Source organism: Chroicocephalus ridibundus, chromosome 6 (assembly GCF_963924245.1).
Source record: "Chroicocephalus ridibundus chromosome 6, bChrRid1.1, whole genome shotgun sequence".
NCBI classification, from domain to species: Eukaryota; Metazoa; Chordata; class Aves; order Charadriiformes; family Laridae; genus Chroicocephalus; species Chroicocephalus ridibundus.
The window spans coordinates 50570847-50588688 of record NC_086289.1 but is presented as its reverse complement, the minus strand read 5'-3'; the positions used below and the strand labels follow the sequence as shown (position 1 = coordinate 50588688).

The window sequence follows — 17842 nt, the reverse complement described above, 5'->3', positions numbered from 1 at the left end:
AATAAAATCACCTGGCTGTGTAAATTACTTTAATGAAGAATGAATATCTGAATATACAAGCAGTAAATCACAAAACATAAGGTATGGCATGCAATTATGATCCTTTTAAGAATGGTATCAGTATCTGTATTTTTCCAGGTCCAAATGGAGACAAAGGATCTCCCGGCTTTCCAGGACCATCAGGTGACCCTGGTCCACCAGGCTATGGTGGCTTTCCAGGTGACAAGGGAGATCCTGGGTACCCGTCCGCTGGGCCTCCAGGAGAACCTGGTCCAAAGGTATAAAGGCAATGGCAACGCTGTCATATTAGGCAATGAGCAGAGCCTTTGACTATAGAAACAGAACAACATGTAAGCAAGAGCTGCAGAGTTTGCAGAAGTAGATGATTTGTTAGTGGTAAGAAATATGAAAATTCTATTGTGTCATTACTCAGAAGAAATTCTTGAGTTCATTGTACTTCATTTTTCTCTTGGTGCAAGAGTGTCTTATTTGTAAAGATGGAACACCTTGGAAATACCTTTCTTCTCTAAAAGTTGCTAATCCATTAAAAACAACGACTTGCACTTAAAAAGTCAGCAGTAGGAATACTTGTACGTGAAAAAGTACAGAAAAATATAATCTTAGCAAGTGTGAAAGTTTTGTAATCTAAAATTGTACTGTTGGTTTTTGACAGTCTAGTAATATCGTTACACTAGATGAATTGTTTTTTTCTTAGCAATATATGTTAAGTATATATTATGCTCAATAATATATCTTGCTAAGAAAAAAATAGTATCTTTTAAGTTAAGTCAACTGGATAGAATTTTACTCCATATATTCTGGTTGTTGAACAACTGGGAGTCCTTTTACATATAAGATTATCTGAAATACATGGTTGAGGCTGCAAACTGTACTGTAACTCCTGTAATCTGTCTAAATTACCTGTTTGACTGTTTATTTTAGCTGAGTAGCCACAATGAGATTACTGTTGTGAAAGTCACTACGAATTCAAGGAAAAATATGCATTTCAGTATTTTGTATAGCTGCATATTATGTAGGGAATGTACATTTGGATCAAAAGAGGAGCTGTTAGAATAAAACTGAAGGGAAGTCTACGTGCTGGTGAAAACATCTAAAGACTTAAATTGGTTTGTACAGATTAAAGAAAGATCTTTTTTTCTTAGCTATGTCTAAAGGATCAGTGGCTATTATAAGACTTCATATTAGTTTACTTTGATTTTTGTCTGAAAATCATAATGAACCATGATTACACTTAACCTTTAAAATTACATATGATTTTTCTGTTGTTCGAATATGGAATGTAACATATTTAACATAAGGCGATTCTTTACCTGTTTGTGCAACTGCTATTTCTCAGGGAGATCCAGGCCCCCCGGGAGTTTTGGGCAGCAAAGGAGAAAAAGGATCCCAAGGTCATCCAGGTCATAAAGGAGTACCAGGACCACATGGGATCAGAGGGGAAACTGGAAGTGCAGGAATCCCAGGTATGTTTTGGTTTGGAGGAGTGGCAAGATGTTGACATGCTTCTAGAAGAAGATAATTTCTTAATAAACTACACAGGGTGCCTCTGGGGTGACACATTAATATTCGACTGCTGTAAACCTAAACAGCTCCTTTGTAGTGAGTGCAGCCAGGCTAGCTTATGTCACCTGGAGATCTTTCACAGCTGTCCAAAGCAGAAATTATAGGAAAGTTCTCAGACTGAGTCTGGATCTAGTGATAATGCCTTTTCTCCTCTCCCACACTCCTTCTTATTACAGGGAAGCTTGGACCTCCTGGAGATATTGGTGTCAAAGGACAGCAGGGCTGCCCAGGACAACAGGGCATTACAGGCCCTCCTGGTATGGTACATAGCATCTCTCCCAAATCACTGCCCCCTGCTTTGTTATTTTCTTTGTAGTGAGGCAGTTGATGTTCTTGTTCTGAGCTTTTTAGAATTTGATGCAGTTGCAGCCTCCATTTATGTTAGTTCAAGGCTTTGATTACTTTCTCTGGTTCCAGCTAAGGTCTTTAACAGCCTGTTTTCAATGTTACCAGTTTAGCTGAGGCAAGAGGTTTTAATTTTGTTTGACTATTGTAAAGCTTTTTGCCCTTTTTTTTTTTTTTCATCCAGAAGTCTTAAGATGCTATATCCACACAATTGTAAGAAAGGCTTGTTTTATCTCCTAAATGAGAATAATAAACTAAGATGTAGCTAGACGAGGAGGAGAGGAAAATGAATTAGAGTGGAAAGAAGGGAGAGAGTTGTAGTTGTTTGTTAAAGCAACAGAAAAGATGAAACTATTCAAAATATATCTAAGGGGGAGTGTGTAAATATGCAGCAACAGAGAGGTATGCAATGCAGACTTTATTAAAGTGAGTGCCAGTTATTGTCTTTAAAAAGCACATTGGATGCTCTTATATTTAGAGATCCTCATCAAAATTATGATGTTGTGGTTTTGTAGACTTAGTGAACTTGCACTGACTAATTGGCAGAGTTCCCTGTTCAAAGACACTTTGAATTTATAATAAAGCCAGGTAGAGAAACCACACTGCCTGTGTGGATTCCCACCAGCATGAGTTAAATCAAAGGCAGGGTCCTAAAATGTCTTTGAAAGACAGGAAGTTATTGCCTGTGAAAATAGTGGGGGTGTTAAATCCATTGAAGTCCAGTGAGCTCAGTAAAATGTATATGCTGCTTTTTACAAATGTTTATATACTAACACAGTTACATCTATCTCTGAAGTAGCTGAACTAATTAAATTTTAATAAAGGGCACTCTTATCTTCTCCCTTTGAAGTGCAAAATAATAGAAGTGAAAATGAGATTGTGGTCCATTATAATTCACAGGTGCTGCTGGAGACCCTGGAAGAAAAGGACTTGTTGGTGAAAGGGGTAATCAAGGTCAGGATGGTATGCCTGGTCCCCCAGGAGTAAAGGGAGAACCAGGTAACACCAGTGAAATATTTTCATTCTGTTTTACAATTGTTTTTTTTCCCTAGTTAAATTGACAAGGATTATTTGGGAAGGATTAATAAAGAGCTTCTGTAGAGCCAAAGATAAGTTTATAAGTAGGAGGTTTTTCACTTTTACACAGGTTTTTCTATGTAACTGTTGTATGTGCTGTCAACAACCCAAATGCATCTGTCACTACTCTACTATAAATGTGATTCATCATAAGTTATATTTTATGTATAACTAAAATCTACATTTTGATTCAGTGAATTCTGAAGAAATGTATGAAATATTAGACAACTATGATGTTTTCTAACAGTTATTCAGGACTTTGAGTGTGACATGTCCTAATATTTTATAGGAGCACCAGGGAGAGGAATCCCTGGCCTTCGAGGTGTTCCTGGTCATAGAGGTGAGTTGTCTTTTCAGAAAGCAAAAGCTTAATTTTTAAATAACAGAATCATTATCTTCATCTTCAAGTTGCCTCCTGCTTTTGGATGCTTGAAATGGCACTAAGAGTGTCAGAGGAAATCAAGAGTGATTTGGTGCTATATATTAAATGTCAAGAGTTCTTGCTTGTAAATTTAAGACTATTCTAAAAAGGGAACAGAAAAGCTAACTTCTGTGGTTTTGTGAAAGTGATATATGCATTCTAGAGCTTTTGAAATTTTATTTTGATGCACAATTTGATTAACAGTATGTTCTAATGAAAACATAATGCTGCTAAATACTAAGTATGCTGTAAGAAAGCTACAGTGATTGCATTTTTGTTCATCTCTCCTTTTATATTTATGAATAGTTGACTGAGGGGGTTCTTCCCAATTTTTAGGTTTTGCATTGTATTTCTAATACTGGTAGAAATCCATTGATTTGCTTGACTTTAAAAAAAAAAAATAAAAAATTCTGTCTTCATATCCTCCATATATAGATCATGCACGCAAAGATCAACCTTAGAACAGCATCTTTTGGAGTAGTCTCTTATTTTGTTGTACTCACATTGGTGCTTTTAGCTGGAATTCAGTTTAAAAGGATTTGCCAGTTCCGATGTTCAAAGAAGCATTTCTTCTGCTTACATAAAAAGAAATACTCCCTGCTCTGGTCTTTTTGCCCTCCTCTCAAGTTTATTCCTTTTTATGAGCAATCTCTGAAGTGGAGGGTTTTTTAAAAAAAAATAATAGAGAAAAGAGTGGTGTGTACACTACCTTAGTCCTGTCTTCTCACAACTATTTTGCTTTACAGTAGCAAGGTGCCTTTGGGGACTTCTCTGTACTAAAAACAGAGGTTGAATTCCACCTTTGCAGTATAGTGAATACCCACATTCTGTGTCGTCACATCATCTTACCATCTTGACAGCTTTCCCCAAATGTAATACTTATACTTTGCAGGAATCAAAGGGGACATGGGACTGCCTGGTTTTCCTGGGCCACCAGGTATGAAAGGTCATCAAGGTGATCAAGGACCCATTGGACCTCCTGGCTTAGTGGGGTTACCTGGATTCCAAGGCGCAACAGGCATGGCAATTACTGGCCAAAAAGGGAATAGAGGTATTGCTGGTGCAGATGGAAGACCAGGTGTGTTATAACTCCTTATTTATCTGAAATGATACACTGATAATTGAAAGCAGAATTCAGGCTGTCCAGAACTAAAGGTTAAAAGAGGTCTTCCCTCAAGAGTTTCATAACTAAACAGGTAGTTCCTTTACCAGTTAATGCAATGTTACCATTGCAAACACCATGATGGGTCTATGCAGTATGATGTAAATTAAAATAATGTTAAGCTTTGCAGCCCACTCAATTGCATTATTTTGCTTTCTTCCCATGCAGTCTGTAGGGCAGCTGAGATCCAACTTTAAAGAAGTGAGAAAGCATGAGTGTGATTACAGTCACAACTACAACTAGAGAATATTCAAAAAACTGTAGTGCTTTAGAGTTCTGCAAGAACTCGGCTCTGATCTCCGATTAAATTAGCAGGCTAGGAAAAATGAGTTGATTTTTAAAAAATAGCTATATTTCCTTGGGAACTACGGAGGTGGTAAACAGGAGTACCATTATAGAGTTGTTGAATGTTGTACTGCATTGTGTGTAATGTATGTGAAATGCTGTTGGCAGTAGTCTTTACTTACTCTGATGTTTCTGTACAGGTGCTCCTGGTTTTCCAGGGCCTCCTGGTCTTCCCACTCTCAGCATGAAAGGAATCAAAGGCGTTAGAGGGGCAGATGGCATACCAGGGTCAACAGGCCCAGCCGGCGACACTGGTCCTCCCGGTCCAAAAGTCAGTGAAAGGAATATTGTTTGTTTCTCGCTCCATTGTTAATTTTGTTCTTACCGTGAAAATAACACCCAGGACAATCGAAATAAAAAGTAAACAACAAACCAAAGCAAAAAAAAAAAAACCCACATTCTCCCAAAAAAATCTTCTAATAGAAGAAAGATATTAAAATGGATACAAAAAGCGGTTTTTATGGACTTAAGTGGACCAAAAAAACTACTGCGAATTTCTGGCATGTCATTTCCTTGGCCATTCTGTATTACAGAATAACATTAACAATGATATGACTATTTCTAACATGCTCATAAGCGGAGCAGATAATTCTAGTTGTAGCATATTCTGTGAACATAATGCTTTGAATATTCTGAAAACAGAAAATGTACATCATAGCGTGCAGGTGCTGCTTCATGTTTATTATTGGTGTTACCTGATTTGCAGGGAATTGAAGGTCGACCAGGTTATCCTGGTGCTAGAGGGGACCCTGGATTTCTTGGATTCCCAGGTGTAAAAGGTATTAATGTATTTATTATATACGCGCATCTGTGCTAAATACAATCCTTTACAGTTTGTGTTATAATAGTATGTGTTTAATAAATAGTACCAGGTGTGGTCCTAAAGACGAGGTTTTTCCATCAAGAGCAGGGTGTAGGTCAGCTATAAATGAAAGCGTTCACTAAGAGAACATTTTCTTTGAGTTGGATGCTATGGATATGTCCAAACTGATGTTTAAGTGAGGAAGGGCTGAAACTTCAATGGCCTCCATTGCAGGCAAATTCAAAACAAGTTTGTCCTTAGTGACTAATAACGTGTAAGGACTTTGGGACTGAATCTGCTAGTAAGAAATGCCACACCACTGCTAGATGATGTGACTTTTTGGCTCTTAGCTATAGAAGTCAAGAGTATTTAATCATAATTATACACAGAGCACTGGGTCCTCTGTTTGCTGTCAGAATAGTCTCAGTTATAATCTTATTTACCAGTTTATCAGCAGATGAACTGTTAAATGTATTGGCTTCATTAATTTCATATTCCTGAGGGTTAGGTTGGATCAGTAGCTGTCTAAAAATCCTTTTAATTTAGACGTTTTTCTAGTGATTTAAGTCTGATATAGGTCTTCATTACTCCAGTATTCTCATTTTCCAATTGCATGATTTACAGTCACACAAAATTGTCATTACCTGTTTAACCTACTGGTTTGTGTTCCATGTAAATTATTGTGTGTGTTTAAATTTTTTCTAATTTGAAAAGTCACCATAAGTAATTGTACTTTCTTAAGCAAAAAGCTCTTATTTCATGGCATGGTCAGTCAAACCTCCTGACTTGATAATAAAATACATTTTAATTTTTTTTATTTCCAGCAGAGCTTTGGAGAGTAATCTGAATGTAAACTCTTTTTTTGTACAGCGAAAATAATTGGCTTATTAAGTTGGAAACACTTGAAAAACTATACAACCCTCCTAACACCCATCAGCATAACTGACAGTAGGGTTTAAAGGGAGCTGAACAGCACAGCATCACTGAAAGCAGCGCTTGACCTGTAAACTCAGTGACAAAAACATGTAAGATAGAAGGACGTAGTCCTTAAAATCCTGAGATTTTAAGCTAGGTTTATGGGACCAGCCATTATATGAAGATAGGTATGGAAACATCTTGTAAACTGAATACACTTGGCTATAAATTATACAGTAACAGTAGAGATGTGGAAGTCCACTTTCACATTTCAAATGAGTCTACAGGCTGCGTTACTCTTTGGGAAGGTTGCATAGATCATGCAAGACTCTTAAATAAGCCTCTGAAACTTTGACAGTTGTTTTGACATTTTAAACCAAACAGGCGTATCTTCGATCTTCCTTTTTTAGGAGAAAAGGGTAATCGAGGACCCCCTGGACCACAAGGTGTAGAAGGACCAAGGGGACCAAAGGGCCAGCGTGGTAACCAACCCTTCTCATTCTAATACCAGTAGATTTAGGTTGATTTGTTTGTTTTGTTTTGTAGTTTCTTTGCTTTCTTTTAACATAAAGCAATAGCTCTTCATTATATTTTTGCTGCTAGGTCCACCTGGAGTCCCTGGGAGAATATTCTCCATCCCAGGAAGCAAGGGTCCTCCTGGACTGCCAGGAATCCCAGGAGCACCAGGTGATCAAGGAATTCAAGGGATTCCTGGACTACAAGGTCATTTATATTTTTATCTCTGTACATGTTTGTGTGTGCTGCTTAGCAGAATGTTTTGGTTTGGTGGGAAAACATGCTTCTGCATAGAAAATTGATGTGTCTTTAAAAATACCTATCCGTATTTAAAAATAACTCTTTGTACCTTGTTAACAACCATATATTAATAACCTGTCCCATTCCATCTGCCCTCCTCCCTCACAGTCAGTGAGCAGGATTCTCCCTCAACATAAGCCTAAGCAAAATAATGGCATAAAAAGTAAACTTGGATCAAAGCATCCGCCATATTTATACAACCAGAACCATGCTCAGGATGTTTGTCATTTGGGGGTGGGGAAATTACCACACCTAATAGAAGTATTCTAGATGTGCTACAAAGTGATTCTGCCTGTTGTAGCCTAGGGATGGGAAGGGAAAGAAGAGGCTGGCTGCTTCTCCATTGGCACTGGAAGCGAAGCCTGCCACGGCTGTGAGGAATGGGGAAGCAAGGAGCAGGTAGGATGAGGCTGATGTGCAGTGGGTACTTGCCCGCCCTTCTCAATACCACAGCTTTCCAACCCAGGAAGGGAGCTCCTAAGGGGGTAGGCTTGCCAGAAGGCATGCCCCACTCAGGAATGGCAGTTGCCTCCAGCATAACAAAACAAGCACTAAAGAATTGTTTTCTATGCTTTCCTTAAAGTTGCTTTCAAAAAAATATAAAGTAATTAATAGAATTACAAACTGTGACCAATATGTTTATGGCCTGTTACTATACTTTTGAAATATTTCTATTGTATAACACATGCTAAAAGAAAAAGCTATTTGCTCTGATTTCTCTAAACATTTATTGGAATATATTTCTGCAATACATTCAGTATTTCCTTGTAATTATCCTGACAGGAAATATGGTGACAGTAACACTACAGACAGTCTCAAAACTTAGTAAATTCATGCTGATAATGCAGCTACATTTTACATGAGGATTTTAACTTTATTCATTAACAGTTATTAAAATCCAGAGTAACTACTGCTATATGATTGTGTATCTTTCTTGATTGCAATTCAGGACCTAAAGGATTAAAAGGTTTACCAGGAAGTTTTGGTCATCCAGGTCACCCAGGACTGCCTGGTCCAAAAGGAGACAGGGGATTTCCAGGACAAAGAGGTACAGGAAAGCAGACATCTATGTTTGACCGTTATTACTGAATTTGCAGATAAACTGTATTCCTGTTTCTCTAAATCCTTTCTCTTGCATGTATTGAGATTCTGTAACATGTACAGTACCTTTAGGGCCACAAACACATGTAAGCACATTCCTAGCTTTTAACAGATATATGTTCACAACTGAAATAATAATTTACAAAAATATGCCTTGACTTTGCTCCTCTGTTACTAATCACATTTATTTATCCACTTGAAATCCCTAGCTATGAGTGTGGCTTTTTACAACATCAAAATAGAACTAAATATTTTTATTTAGTCACCATAAAATGTTTTTACTTTACATCTCTTTTGGTAAAATGGCCGTGATTCTTTAAAATACCTCACTATTCCATGAAATTATGCAATGTAAAAGCTACCTGAGCTAGGTCTGAAGGAGTTAATACATCTAGCAACAAATACTACCAATTTTCAAGTTGTATCTTCTTATTGATAATTTTTTTGTTAGCTTTCAAGTGGTTCCACTAATTTAAATGAAGTAAAAATTAAAAAAATAATTTAATATTTGCAGTCATATTTCTTTCTCTCCACAGGAGAACCCGGACTGATTGGCTTTCCAGGTCTACAGGGGTTACCTGGATCACCAGGTTCTATCATTGCTGGTCCAACAAGAAGAGGTTTTATCTTTACCCGGCATAGTCAATCAACAAAGATTCCTTCATGCCCACATGGGACATCGCAGATCTATGTTGGCTATTCACTGCTTTTTGTACAAGGAAATGAACGAGCACATGGACAAGATCTTGGTACTGTATTGGTAAAAACTTCGGCATATTTTTCTTTATAGTCCAGTAATGCTAAGTTGTCATGAAACCAAACTGACAGTAGGTGTCTGAGATGAACACTGGTTTCAACCATCAGTCTCCAGAGTCGTCTGCTGCTCTGAGTCAATTCAGGAATTGTGGCTTTAAAAGACACCTTTCTTCCCTGCACTCCTGTATTCCCTTTTTGCTATCCCTAGACATTTTGAGGAGGAGAGTCAAGTATAAATGTTCACAATATCTGCACAGGGCTGACAGTAGTAACACAGGATCTGAGAGAGAATCTTGCTTTTTTGGAGACCAAATGGGATGCTGTAGGGTGTCAAAAATGGCACCAGAAGGTTTTGTTAAGCAGCTGAATCCCTACCACTGTGTCAAGGACTGACAGCATTCAAAAAGATACTATTATTTTAACAGATTTTGTTATTAGCCCTTATTTTTTATATACATATTTTTATATACACCAGAAGCATTTCGCTTTTGGATAATTCCACCGTACAGACACCTCTCTCTTTATAGTTACCAACTGTTTTAATTCTCACTATAGTAGATTGGATGCCATCATGTCTCCCTTCTGTACGCTGCAGTAAACATAATGTCCTGTCTGTCACGAACCTCTCCTCTCTTGTCTTTTAGGAACAGCTGGTAGCTGCTTGCAGAGATTTACCACCATGCCATTCTTATTCTGTAGCACCAATGATGTTTGTAGTTTTGCTTCTCGCAATGACTATTCATACTGGCTGTCAACTGCAACAGTAATGCCAGTAGATATGGCACCGATTTCTGGCAGGGCACTAGAACCCCATATAAGCAGGTAAGAGTATAAGAATTTTAGCAGTTCTGGCCTGGAACCACAAAGACATCCTAAATTGTTTTGAATGGCAAATCTTAGACAAAGACCTGCCCATCTCAGTCGGTGCAAGCACTGGTTTTAAACACCTTATTTTTTTGATCACTTACCTGAATATGTCAGATATTCAGTGATACTCTAAGAAAATTTAGATTAAACCTAGCGTCCCACCACAGGACTTAATCTGCATAGCTGACATGAGAAGATAGCCCACAATCCTACTGATTGCAGTGATATTTTTTTGAAAAGCTATTGTTGTGTATATCAGAGGCAGACTAAAATGAAATAAAGACAGCTTCATTATTTGGAATACAGTACAAATCAAGTTCTGTTTTCAATTATGTGTGATACATTTACTGTAGTTGGTGAATAATATTGTAAGCTGGGGCTGAAGGTTCTCTGCTATGAAACACCCTTGTGCAAATGTGGCCCTTTCTAGTTGCTTTAGAACAGCTGAGAAGGATGAAGAGCATCTTAAGAGGAAAAGCTCTAAAAGCATGGAAGACCAAAAGCAGCAAAACGAAAGATGGGAAGGCGAGCTTTGCACTCTGTCTTCTAGCCTGCCCTACCCAGTTGTTGCAATCTAGTAGTTCAGCTTCGTAGTTTCTTCATTTAAGAAATAAAGATTACTTTTTCTAAGCTTAGCAAATAGAGGTACAGAACTTTGATCTAAACCACAACAATATAAAGTAGTTGGCACATGAAGAAGGTAAAATTTAGCTTCTTACTTCAGTAAAGGTAAAATAAGGAAGCTCAAATGTTCTGGGACTAATTCCCATCGTTACACCAATTTTTGTCTGGTGTTACTAGTAGAGATTGCAAAGCAAGGTATTTTGAGTTACCTTCCATTTACTTATCTCCTCATTAAACAGAGAAACCTGTGTGAGTTGTACCATTTATGTTACAACTCACACAGGCAGCTACCCTGCCATTAGGTAGCTACTATCCTAGGAGACAATTTTTGTCTGCTTTCATGTTTTTCCTTATATCTGCAGTGAATGCAGTTTCTTCTTACAGGTGTGTTGTCTGTGAAGGAGCTGCAATGGTAATAGCAGTTCACAGCCAAACAACTGCAGTTCCTCCGTGTCCAGAAGGCTGGCTATCTCTCTGGAAGGGTTTTTCTTTTGTTATGGTAAGGATCGAAAGACTTGCATTATCAATTTTATGTCCTCTCACTTTCCTTGGTGTTTTCATCTGCTCATAGGTCGTTTGTTTCTTAATAATTGTTAAATTCTTTTTTTTCTTTTTTTTTTCTTTTTTACTTTGCCAAGAAGTAGACAATAATTCTGTTAACTCTTACTTAATGCCAGAAGCATAGGTACAGCTATTCTGATCTGTCCTCAAAAAATAGGTGGCAGGAAGAAAGGGGGAAAAGATGAAAGGAGAACCATAAGATTTTAGTCTGACGAAAATAACTGCATGCTGTCATTTTCATGTGTCATGCTAAGATCTAGGAAACAGATCTGGGGAGTGGAGTGGTTAAACCGGTCCTGAACACAAATACACAGAAATAACTGACCCACTTCCATGCCAGGCAGTTCTTTTATAAATCGGATCTTGGGCTGAACTCAGCAGAAAGCTAAAATCCAAACAACTGCAGTACGCTGTCTACAAAAGATTGCCGTGGCAATTTTGATGCTATAATGAGAAGTGAGTGAAGAAAGTTCATAATATCACTGCAAATTGAGAACTGATTATGCGAATAAGGGTGTATCTATATTAGGGGATGTAGCACTTCATCTTTATTATCTATGCCTGTGGGATGTCACAGGGGTGCCAGCAAATGAGAGTAAAAGAATTAAAAACCTCTCTTTTTTTGCATGATGTAAAGTCATTTTGGGTCTAGTGTGAAACTTGTGTCTCCTGGGATTTGGCCCTGAGTAATAATAATCTTGGAAAAGAATGAGAGAATTTTTGCAGCATCTGGTTAAAATCATTTGCTTGTTTCCAACATCACCAAATTTAAATGGTATTTTCTAGCCAATTTTCTACTGTCGTAAATTGTTTTAGAGCTATTTCTACAAGCATTTACCAACATCAGAAAACGCCTTTGCCTTTTGTGTTTGGAGAAGCAATAAATGCAACAAAAAATAGGAACACACACAAAATAGGGGATTTGACCTATTTGTAATTCAGTTACTCTAGTCCTCAACTGGACAAAAGCCAGCCACTTTCCAGTCTTTGTACTGGTTACAGTTTCATGCCTTTTCATGGAGCAGAAAAAGGCCTTTGCACGGACTTACGAAATGCCGTAAGTGTGCTTGAATTTTCCTAAGGCTTCTGTGCTTCATTGTAAGTTTTATCCAACTAATCTGTGTTCATTTTGTTTTGTCCGAAATGTACCACAGACCACATGGTATGTTTTAGAAAGAGATATTTTTTTTTTGCCTGCAGTATACTAAAAGCTGATGGACAAGTTCTCATAAAAAAATGTATTGGTGGTTACAGTATACAAGTGCCGGCTCAGAAGCTTCTGGCCAAGCATTGGCATCTCCTGGATCTTGTTTGGAAGAATTTCGAGCTATCCCATTCATAGAGTGCCATGGCAGGGGGACGTGCAACTACTACACAAATTCCTACAGCTTCTGGTTGGCATCATTAAATCCAAGAAGAATGTTCAGGTAAACCGTACTTCCCTGCATCCATGCTGCAAGTGCCTGAGGAGACAACTGCCTGCATAACGTGTGGGGCCTCCCCTAGTAATTCCGGTCAGTTTAGACATTCCCCTTTGTTAGGTTTAGGGTCATCCTGTAGCGCACAGATGCCTTAAGTGAGCCAAGGATTTCAGTGTTGTTGTCAATAACCCTGTTTTTTAAAGAAAAAAAGTAAATGTTTGTTGTCTTTCTTTTAGGAGACCTCTGTCACAGACTTTGAAAGCAGGAGAACTAGAAAATATCATCAGCCGCTGTCAGGTCTGCATGAAGAGACCAGTCTAAACAGTGGCCACTCTTAATGGAACATGAAACTCTGCTTTTATTACAAAGAATTGCCTAACTCTGAAGAGCTATAATTTATTAAAGTCCAACTGCATCTGGAAAGAAAATTGTAAATTGCCAGTGCAGTACTGTGGTGAGGTAGGGCAACAGTTTGACTTTTGTCTTTGGCAAATGACAAAGCACTTTGTTGGAGAAAGCTTGCAATGGCCGCCTGCAGGGGCTTCTCTGGAACTGTGTCGTTTCTAAGCTGCATCTTCATGATAAAACTGCATAAAACTGCAATCTGCATTGCCAGATCTTTAACAAAAGGTGTTAATGCTGCCTTGTGTCACGTGCTTTTCAAACCGCAAGACAAACTAAATGCTCTAATATCAGCTTACATACGTTCAGTGTTCAAAGTGGAAATAATTTAAGATGAAAATCTGGCACTTATGAGATATAGGGTTCAATAGGAAATATTTTCAGTGCACTTTTAAATATATATTGATTCATTTAGGGTTGTTTTGTTTTGGTTTTCTTGTCTAATAAACAAGTATCTCCCCACTTACCTCACCCTTCCTCTGGCTGGCAAACGGGAATACAACCTTTTTTGTATCATTATAACAGTAACGGTTCTTGACTAGCCAGAAAGGGAGCTACACCGTGCGCTGGTGAGAGTACAGCGGTGACATGCACCAGCTGCCTTCTCCAAAGTGACTACGGCTGACTAATTGAAAGTGTTGGAAAGTTTTCATTAGATTCCGTGGCTCGTGACACAAATCAGGAGATCTTTTAAATTCTTCAAAAGTCGACAGTATTTGGCCTTTATTATGATCGCATGTTTTTGTCTCTACTGAAGAACAACTATTTAGTGTATCATAATTTGGGATTTTGATGGAATTAACAATTACTGTATGGCTCAAGGGCTCCCATGGCATTATCAGGTTATCACACACCCATCAGGATGTGATCTCTATTTTATTTTAATATATAACAAAGAAGATAATATTCACATTTTATAATATTCCATATTTAAATATTTATCACAAATTATATTCTGTATTTAAATATTTATCACACATTTCTGCAAATGAAACCACTTATTCCATCCAGTTAAATGTATGCATCCAAAATTTTTAAATAATACTGATATTTAAATTGTACCATCTGAGCACTGACTTACATGAGAGACTCCAACTGTAAACAAACATAAATACTTGAAAAGCACTTTCATTTATTCATATAACTTATATAAAATTGTAGCTCTGAGGTGGTTTTTTTTTTATATTTATAACATTGCACTTGCAAGGTTATTTAAAACTGTAATGTTAACATTTAAAATGTTGATATTTTTTAATACTTGCACAATCTATCAGAATTCCAGTATTTAGTGTTATAGAAGAAGCCTAATTCATCTGAATAGTTCAGTAAATGCATCATTTTAAATGTAGGGTCTAGCAATTCATTGAAATAACCAAGATTTCTCATTTAGATCTTTTTTAAGCCAGTGAAATTTTATATTGTTTCTGTTAAAATACTTGCATTGTGTTTGTCTGTTTGAATTTTCAGTGTTAACCTAACTAAGAAAAAGTTTCATCTGTGTTTCATGCCAGTATCTTCTGATGGAGCTAACGAGAAGATACCATTTACATGAACTGAATGCATATTTTAAAGTTATTGTTTGCTTGAACAGTCACAGTATTTCTGTTTGCAAGTTATAATTGTGAATATGCCGGTTTTTATGAAGAATCTGTATGCAGATGCACTACTGATAAGAAGGTGTTAACCTCAAGTTAATATTTAGTCTTCCATTTGAACCAGGTTTGGGGGTGGGGGTGTTTTCCTTAAAACAATCACATATTAGATTTTTCCATAAACTCTGAAGTTTGCTGTAAATAATCAAAGATAAAATCCACACCCATTGCTTGTTAGGTTATTGGGTTTGGTTGTTGTTTTTTTCGTTTCCATTAAGGCTCCTTACAGTCACCCAAAGGCACCGTATACAGTATACAACCAATGACTGTGGAGACCCTCATGTAAAACTTGGTAGTAAAATGCAGAATGTAAGTACCTGAGGTTGAAGCCTGCTGGAAATGGTCAGTAGAGGATAACGTGTAAGGAGAAGGGAATGGATTGTGGTTTTAAAGTCCAAAGGTAAGTTACAAAGGGCTACGTCTCATAGAATAGCACATAACTGGAAATTATGCTGTTCCCAGTTTTGTATTCTACTGCTCACTTACTGTGTGGCGTTCAACAAGTTACACAAGAAAGATTTTCGTAAATAGCTTTAGATTTTGAGTGCTCAAACTCAGTCTTTCTTTCAAAAGTATGAAACACAGCTGCAGAGACACGTACGTTCATCAAGCCCAACATCGTTCAAGCTGGACAATGAAAATCAAAGAAAAACGTGAAAAAAAAAAAGTTGATCTTAACCTCTCTCTGCAGATGCAGATCACTTTACTTCGCGACTGCTAATGATTGTTGTGAGCATTAGTTAACTCAGGTCTGTAAATGCTTTGAGAGCCTTAACTGGAAAGTGCTGAAGAGGTGCAAGGTGTTACTATATTGTACTGAAAGAATGGAAGCATGAGAAATCGGAAATAATGAGCAAACAATAGGGGGGAGGGGGGAGAAAGAAAGGAGGAAAGCAAACCTTCTGTTAAATACAGCCAAATAAAAATATTTTGACTAAATAAAAGACCCATTTTACTTGGTTTTTTGTTCTTCCCAGCGCTAAGGATCTTTTCCGCTTCCTAGTGTCATCTGATTAAAAGACAGTAGGTGGAGTTTGCCCTCAGAAAGACGCTCACTCTCTCCTACTTGGACTACACTAGAAGCCTGGCACTTCAGTGTAGGTACCCAAGCTGGATGTCTGCTTGCTCGCTTTCTTCCTAGACATATTTCTCCTTAGGATACTGTGATGGGCTTGCAATGGACAGTGGTTTCTATCTGGAACAACTCAGCCATGTTCTTCTCTTCTCCTGCATTCATTCCTGTTTTCTGCTGGATTCCTATGCATGAAGCACAGGTGGGTGGCAAGTTGCTGTTGACAGAAATAGTACGAGAGAAAGAGTTGTGATGACACTGAGGGAGAAGCTAGGAAGATGAAGAAGGCTGGCTGATGAGGCTGCAAGTGCACCAGCAGCCCCAGAGTGTGCTGCCCAGCTTGCTCCCTCGGCACACAGGTCCAGGCACTGCCGCCAAGCTCCATCCCGGGGCCTTGCCTGAGCTCTGCTGTGGGTAGGCTTGTGCCCAGCCCTCTCCCCTGCTGCTCCCAACTTCTTCACCTGTTTTTGACCTGGTATATGATGTGTCCCCTTGCATTTGCTTGATGGTTGCTGGACGGTCAACAGAACCTTTCACTGGCACCAGCCCAGCTCTGTTTTGCTGTGCCCAGTATGGTGGGACTGTGCCCTTGTTGGAGGGATGACTGCCCTGCCTCGGCTGGGGTTGTCTTACTCTATGGAAGGAAGTCACTCGTGCAGCTTGCTGACAAACACTCATAGCTTGCCTAAGGAACCACTGTAAAAGGACTAGCCACCAAGGAGGCCAAAACCTGTAACAACTAGAAAAGAGCAGGACTTGTAGTGTTTCCCTAGACAGAAGACAGTACCCGGCACACAGACAAACAAGCAGATTGTGTGCAGCTGACAGAAAAGGACACAGCTAAGATTATCATCAAGATTTCAGTGTGAAAATAAGACATATCTGAACATCAAACTGATAGAACAGTGTTGTACACAACATTCTTAAGGATGGCCTTTTATCAAGGATATCTGCAGAGAGATCTGAAAACTATCAAAGAAAATTATTTGTACTACAATTTCTACGCAATAAAAAAATGGAAGAAGCATCATAAAAGGGAGCAGGGTGCAGCCTGATGCAATTGTTTTTGAGATCTGACAGAATACAGGGGGCCTGGACAGGCTGACATAGTCATGGTCTGCTAGTGGTAATTCATAATGTGATGCTACACTAGAAATCGCCACCAGGGCTCTTCTGGAGAATTGTCTGTGGATTAGAAGAACCCAGGTGCCTGGTCTGTGGCCGCTTTTATTGTGTGACCACTCCATTTATGAACAACAATCATATATTCAATGGAATAAAAATAGATAATAGATCTCAACATAAAATTATATACGGGGGATCATAGGAGAAGGACCGTGTTCCTAGTGTCCTTCAAGAACCAGGTTTACACTTCTTATGATTTATTTTTTTTTAAAGACTAAATTCCTGTTGATACTTTGTAAATCATAGAGCCGGGAGAAGGGGTAAAACTGAGGACTCTCCTACGGAATGATGGGGATTGCCTGGTAGGATATGTTTAAGCCAACAATTTGTGTTTCAAGGAGGCCAAATATAAGATCATATATCTGAAAGCAAATAATGTGCAATTCTCAATGTTGCACAACATTTATTTTTGTCTAATAAGAAATCATATTTCAGACCACTTGCCTCTGTAAAAAAGTGCTGTTGGTATTTGTAAAGAACTGAATTAGCAAGTTGTGGGCCTTGGATTAATACTCGCTTCAATGCTTCTGGCATCGCTACTCATTTTGACCTCCAAAACATTATTGTGACCATAAATCACAATATAGGGAAAGCTCAGAGGCTGCTTTCCTCTTTAAAAAAAAATAATCTGCTGTACATAATAGCATTTTTTATTTCATTTTTCTGTATGGAACTGGAAAATTGATTAAGTTACCCACAGCACAAGGAAACGGCTGCTCTTCAGCAGGCTGATT

General features: G+C 38.2%; 1 protein-coding gene across 1 annotated transcript in view; it reads left to right on the top strand.

Annotated features, from left to right (window-relative positions):
• COL4A3 (collagen type IV alpha 3 chain) overlaps positions 1-14165 on the top strand; it is a 65998-nt gene extending 51833 nt beyond the window's left edge. The window contains exons 37-52 of the mRNA XM_063339015.1: positions 139-278; positions 1358-1484; positions 1761-1841; positions 2830-2928; positions 3296-3346; positions 4320-4505; positions 5075-5205; positions 5641-5713; positions 7062-7133; positions 7255-7374; positions 8417-8515; positions 9105-9317; positions 9969-10146; positions 11200-11314; positions 12631-12803; positions 13034-14165. Of these exons, the coding sequence (XP_063195085.1) occupies positions 139-278; positions 1358-1484; positions 1761-1841; positions 2830-2928; positions 3296-3346; positions 4320-4505; positions 5075-5205; positions 5641-5713; positions 7062-7133; positions 7255-7374; positions 8417-8515; positions 9105-9317; positions 9969-10146; positions 11200-11314; positions 12631-12803; positions 13034-13118 (1943 nt within the window). The 3' untranslated portion in view covers positions 13119-14165. The remainder of the gene's footprint in view (positions 1-138; positions 279-1357; positions 1485-1760; positions 1842-2829; positions 2929-3295; positions 3347-4319; positions 4506-5074; positions 5206-5640; positions 5714-7061; positions 7134-7254; positions 7375-8416; positions 8516-9104; positions 9318-9968; positions 10147-11199; positions 11315-12630; positions 12804-13033) is intronic.
• The last annotated feature ends 3677 nt before the right edge of the window (positions 14166-17842 follow it).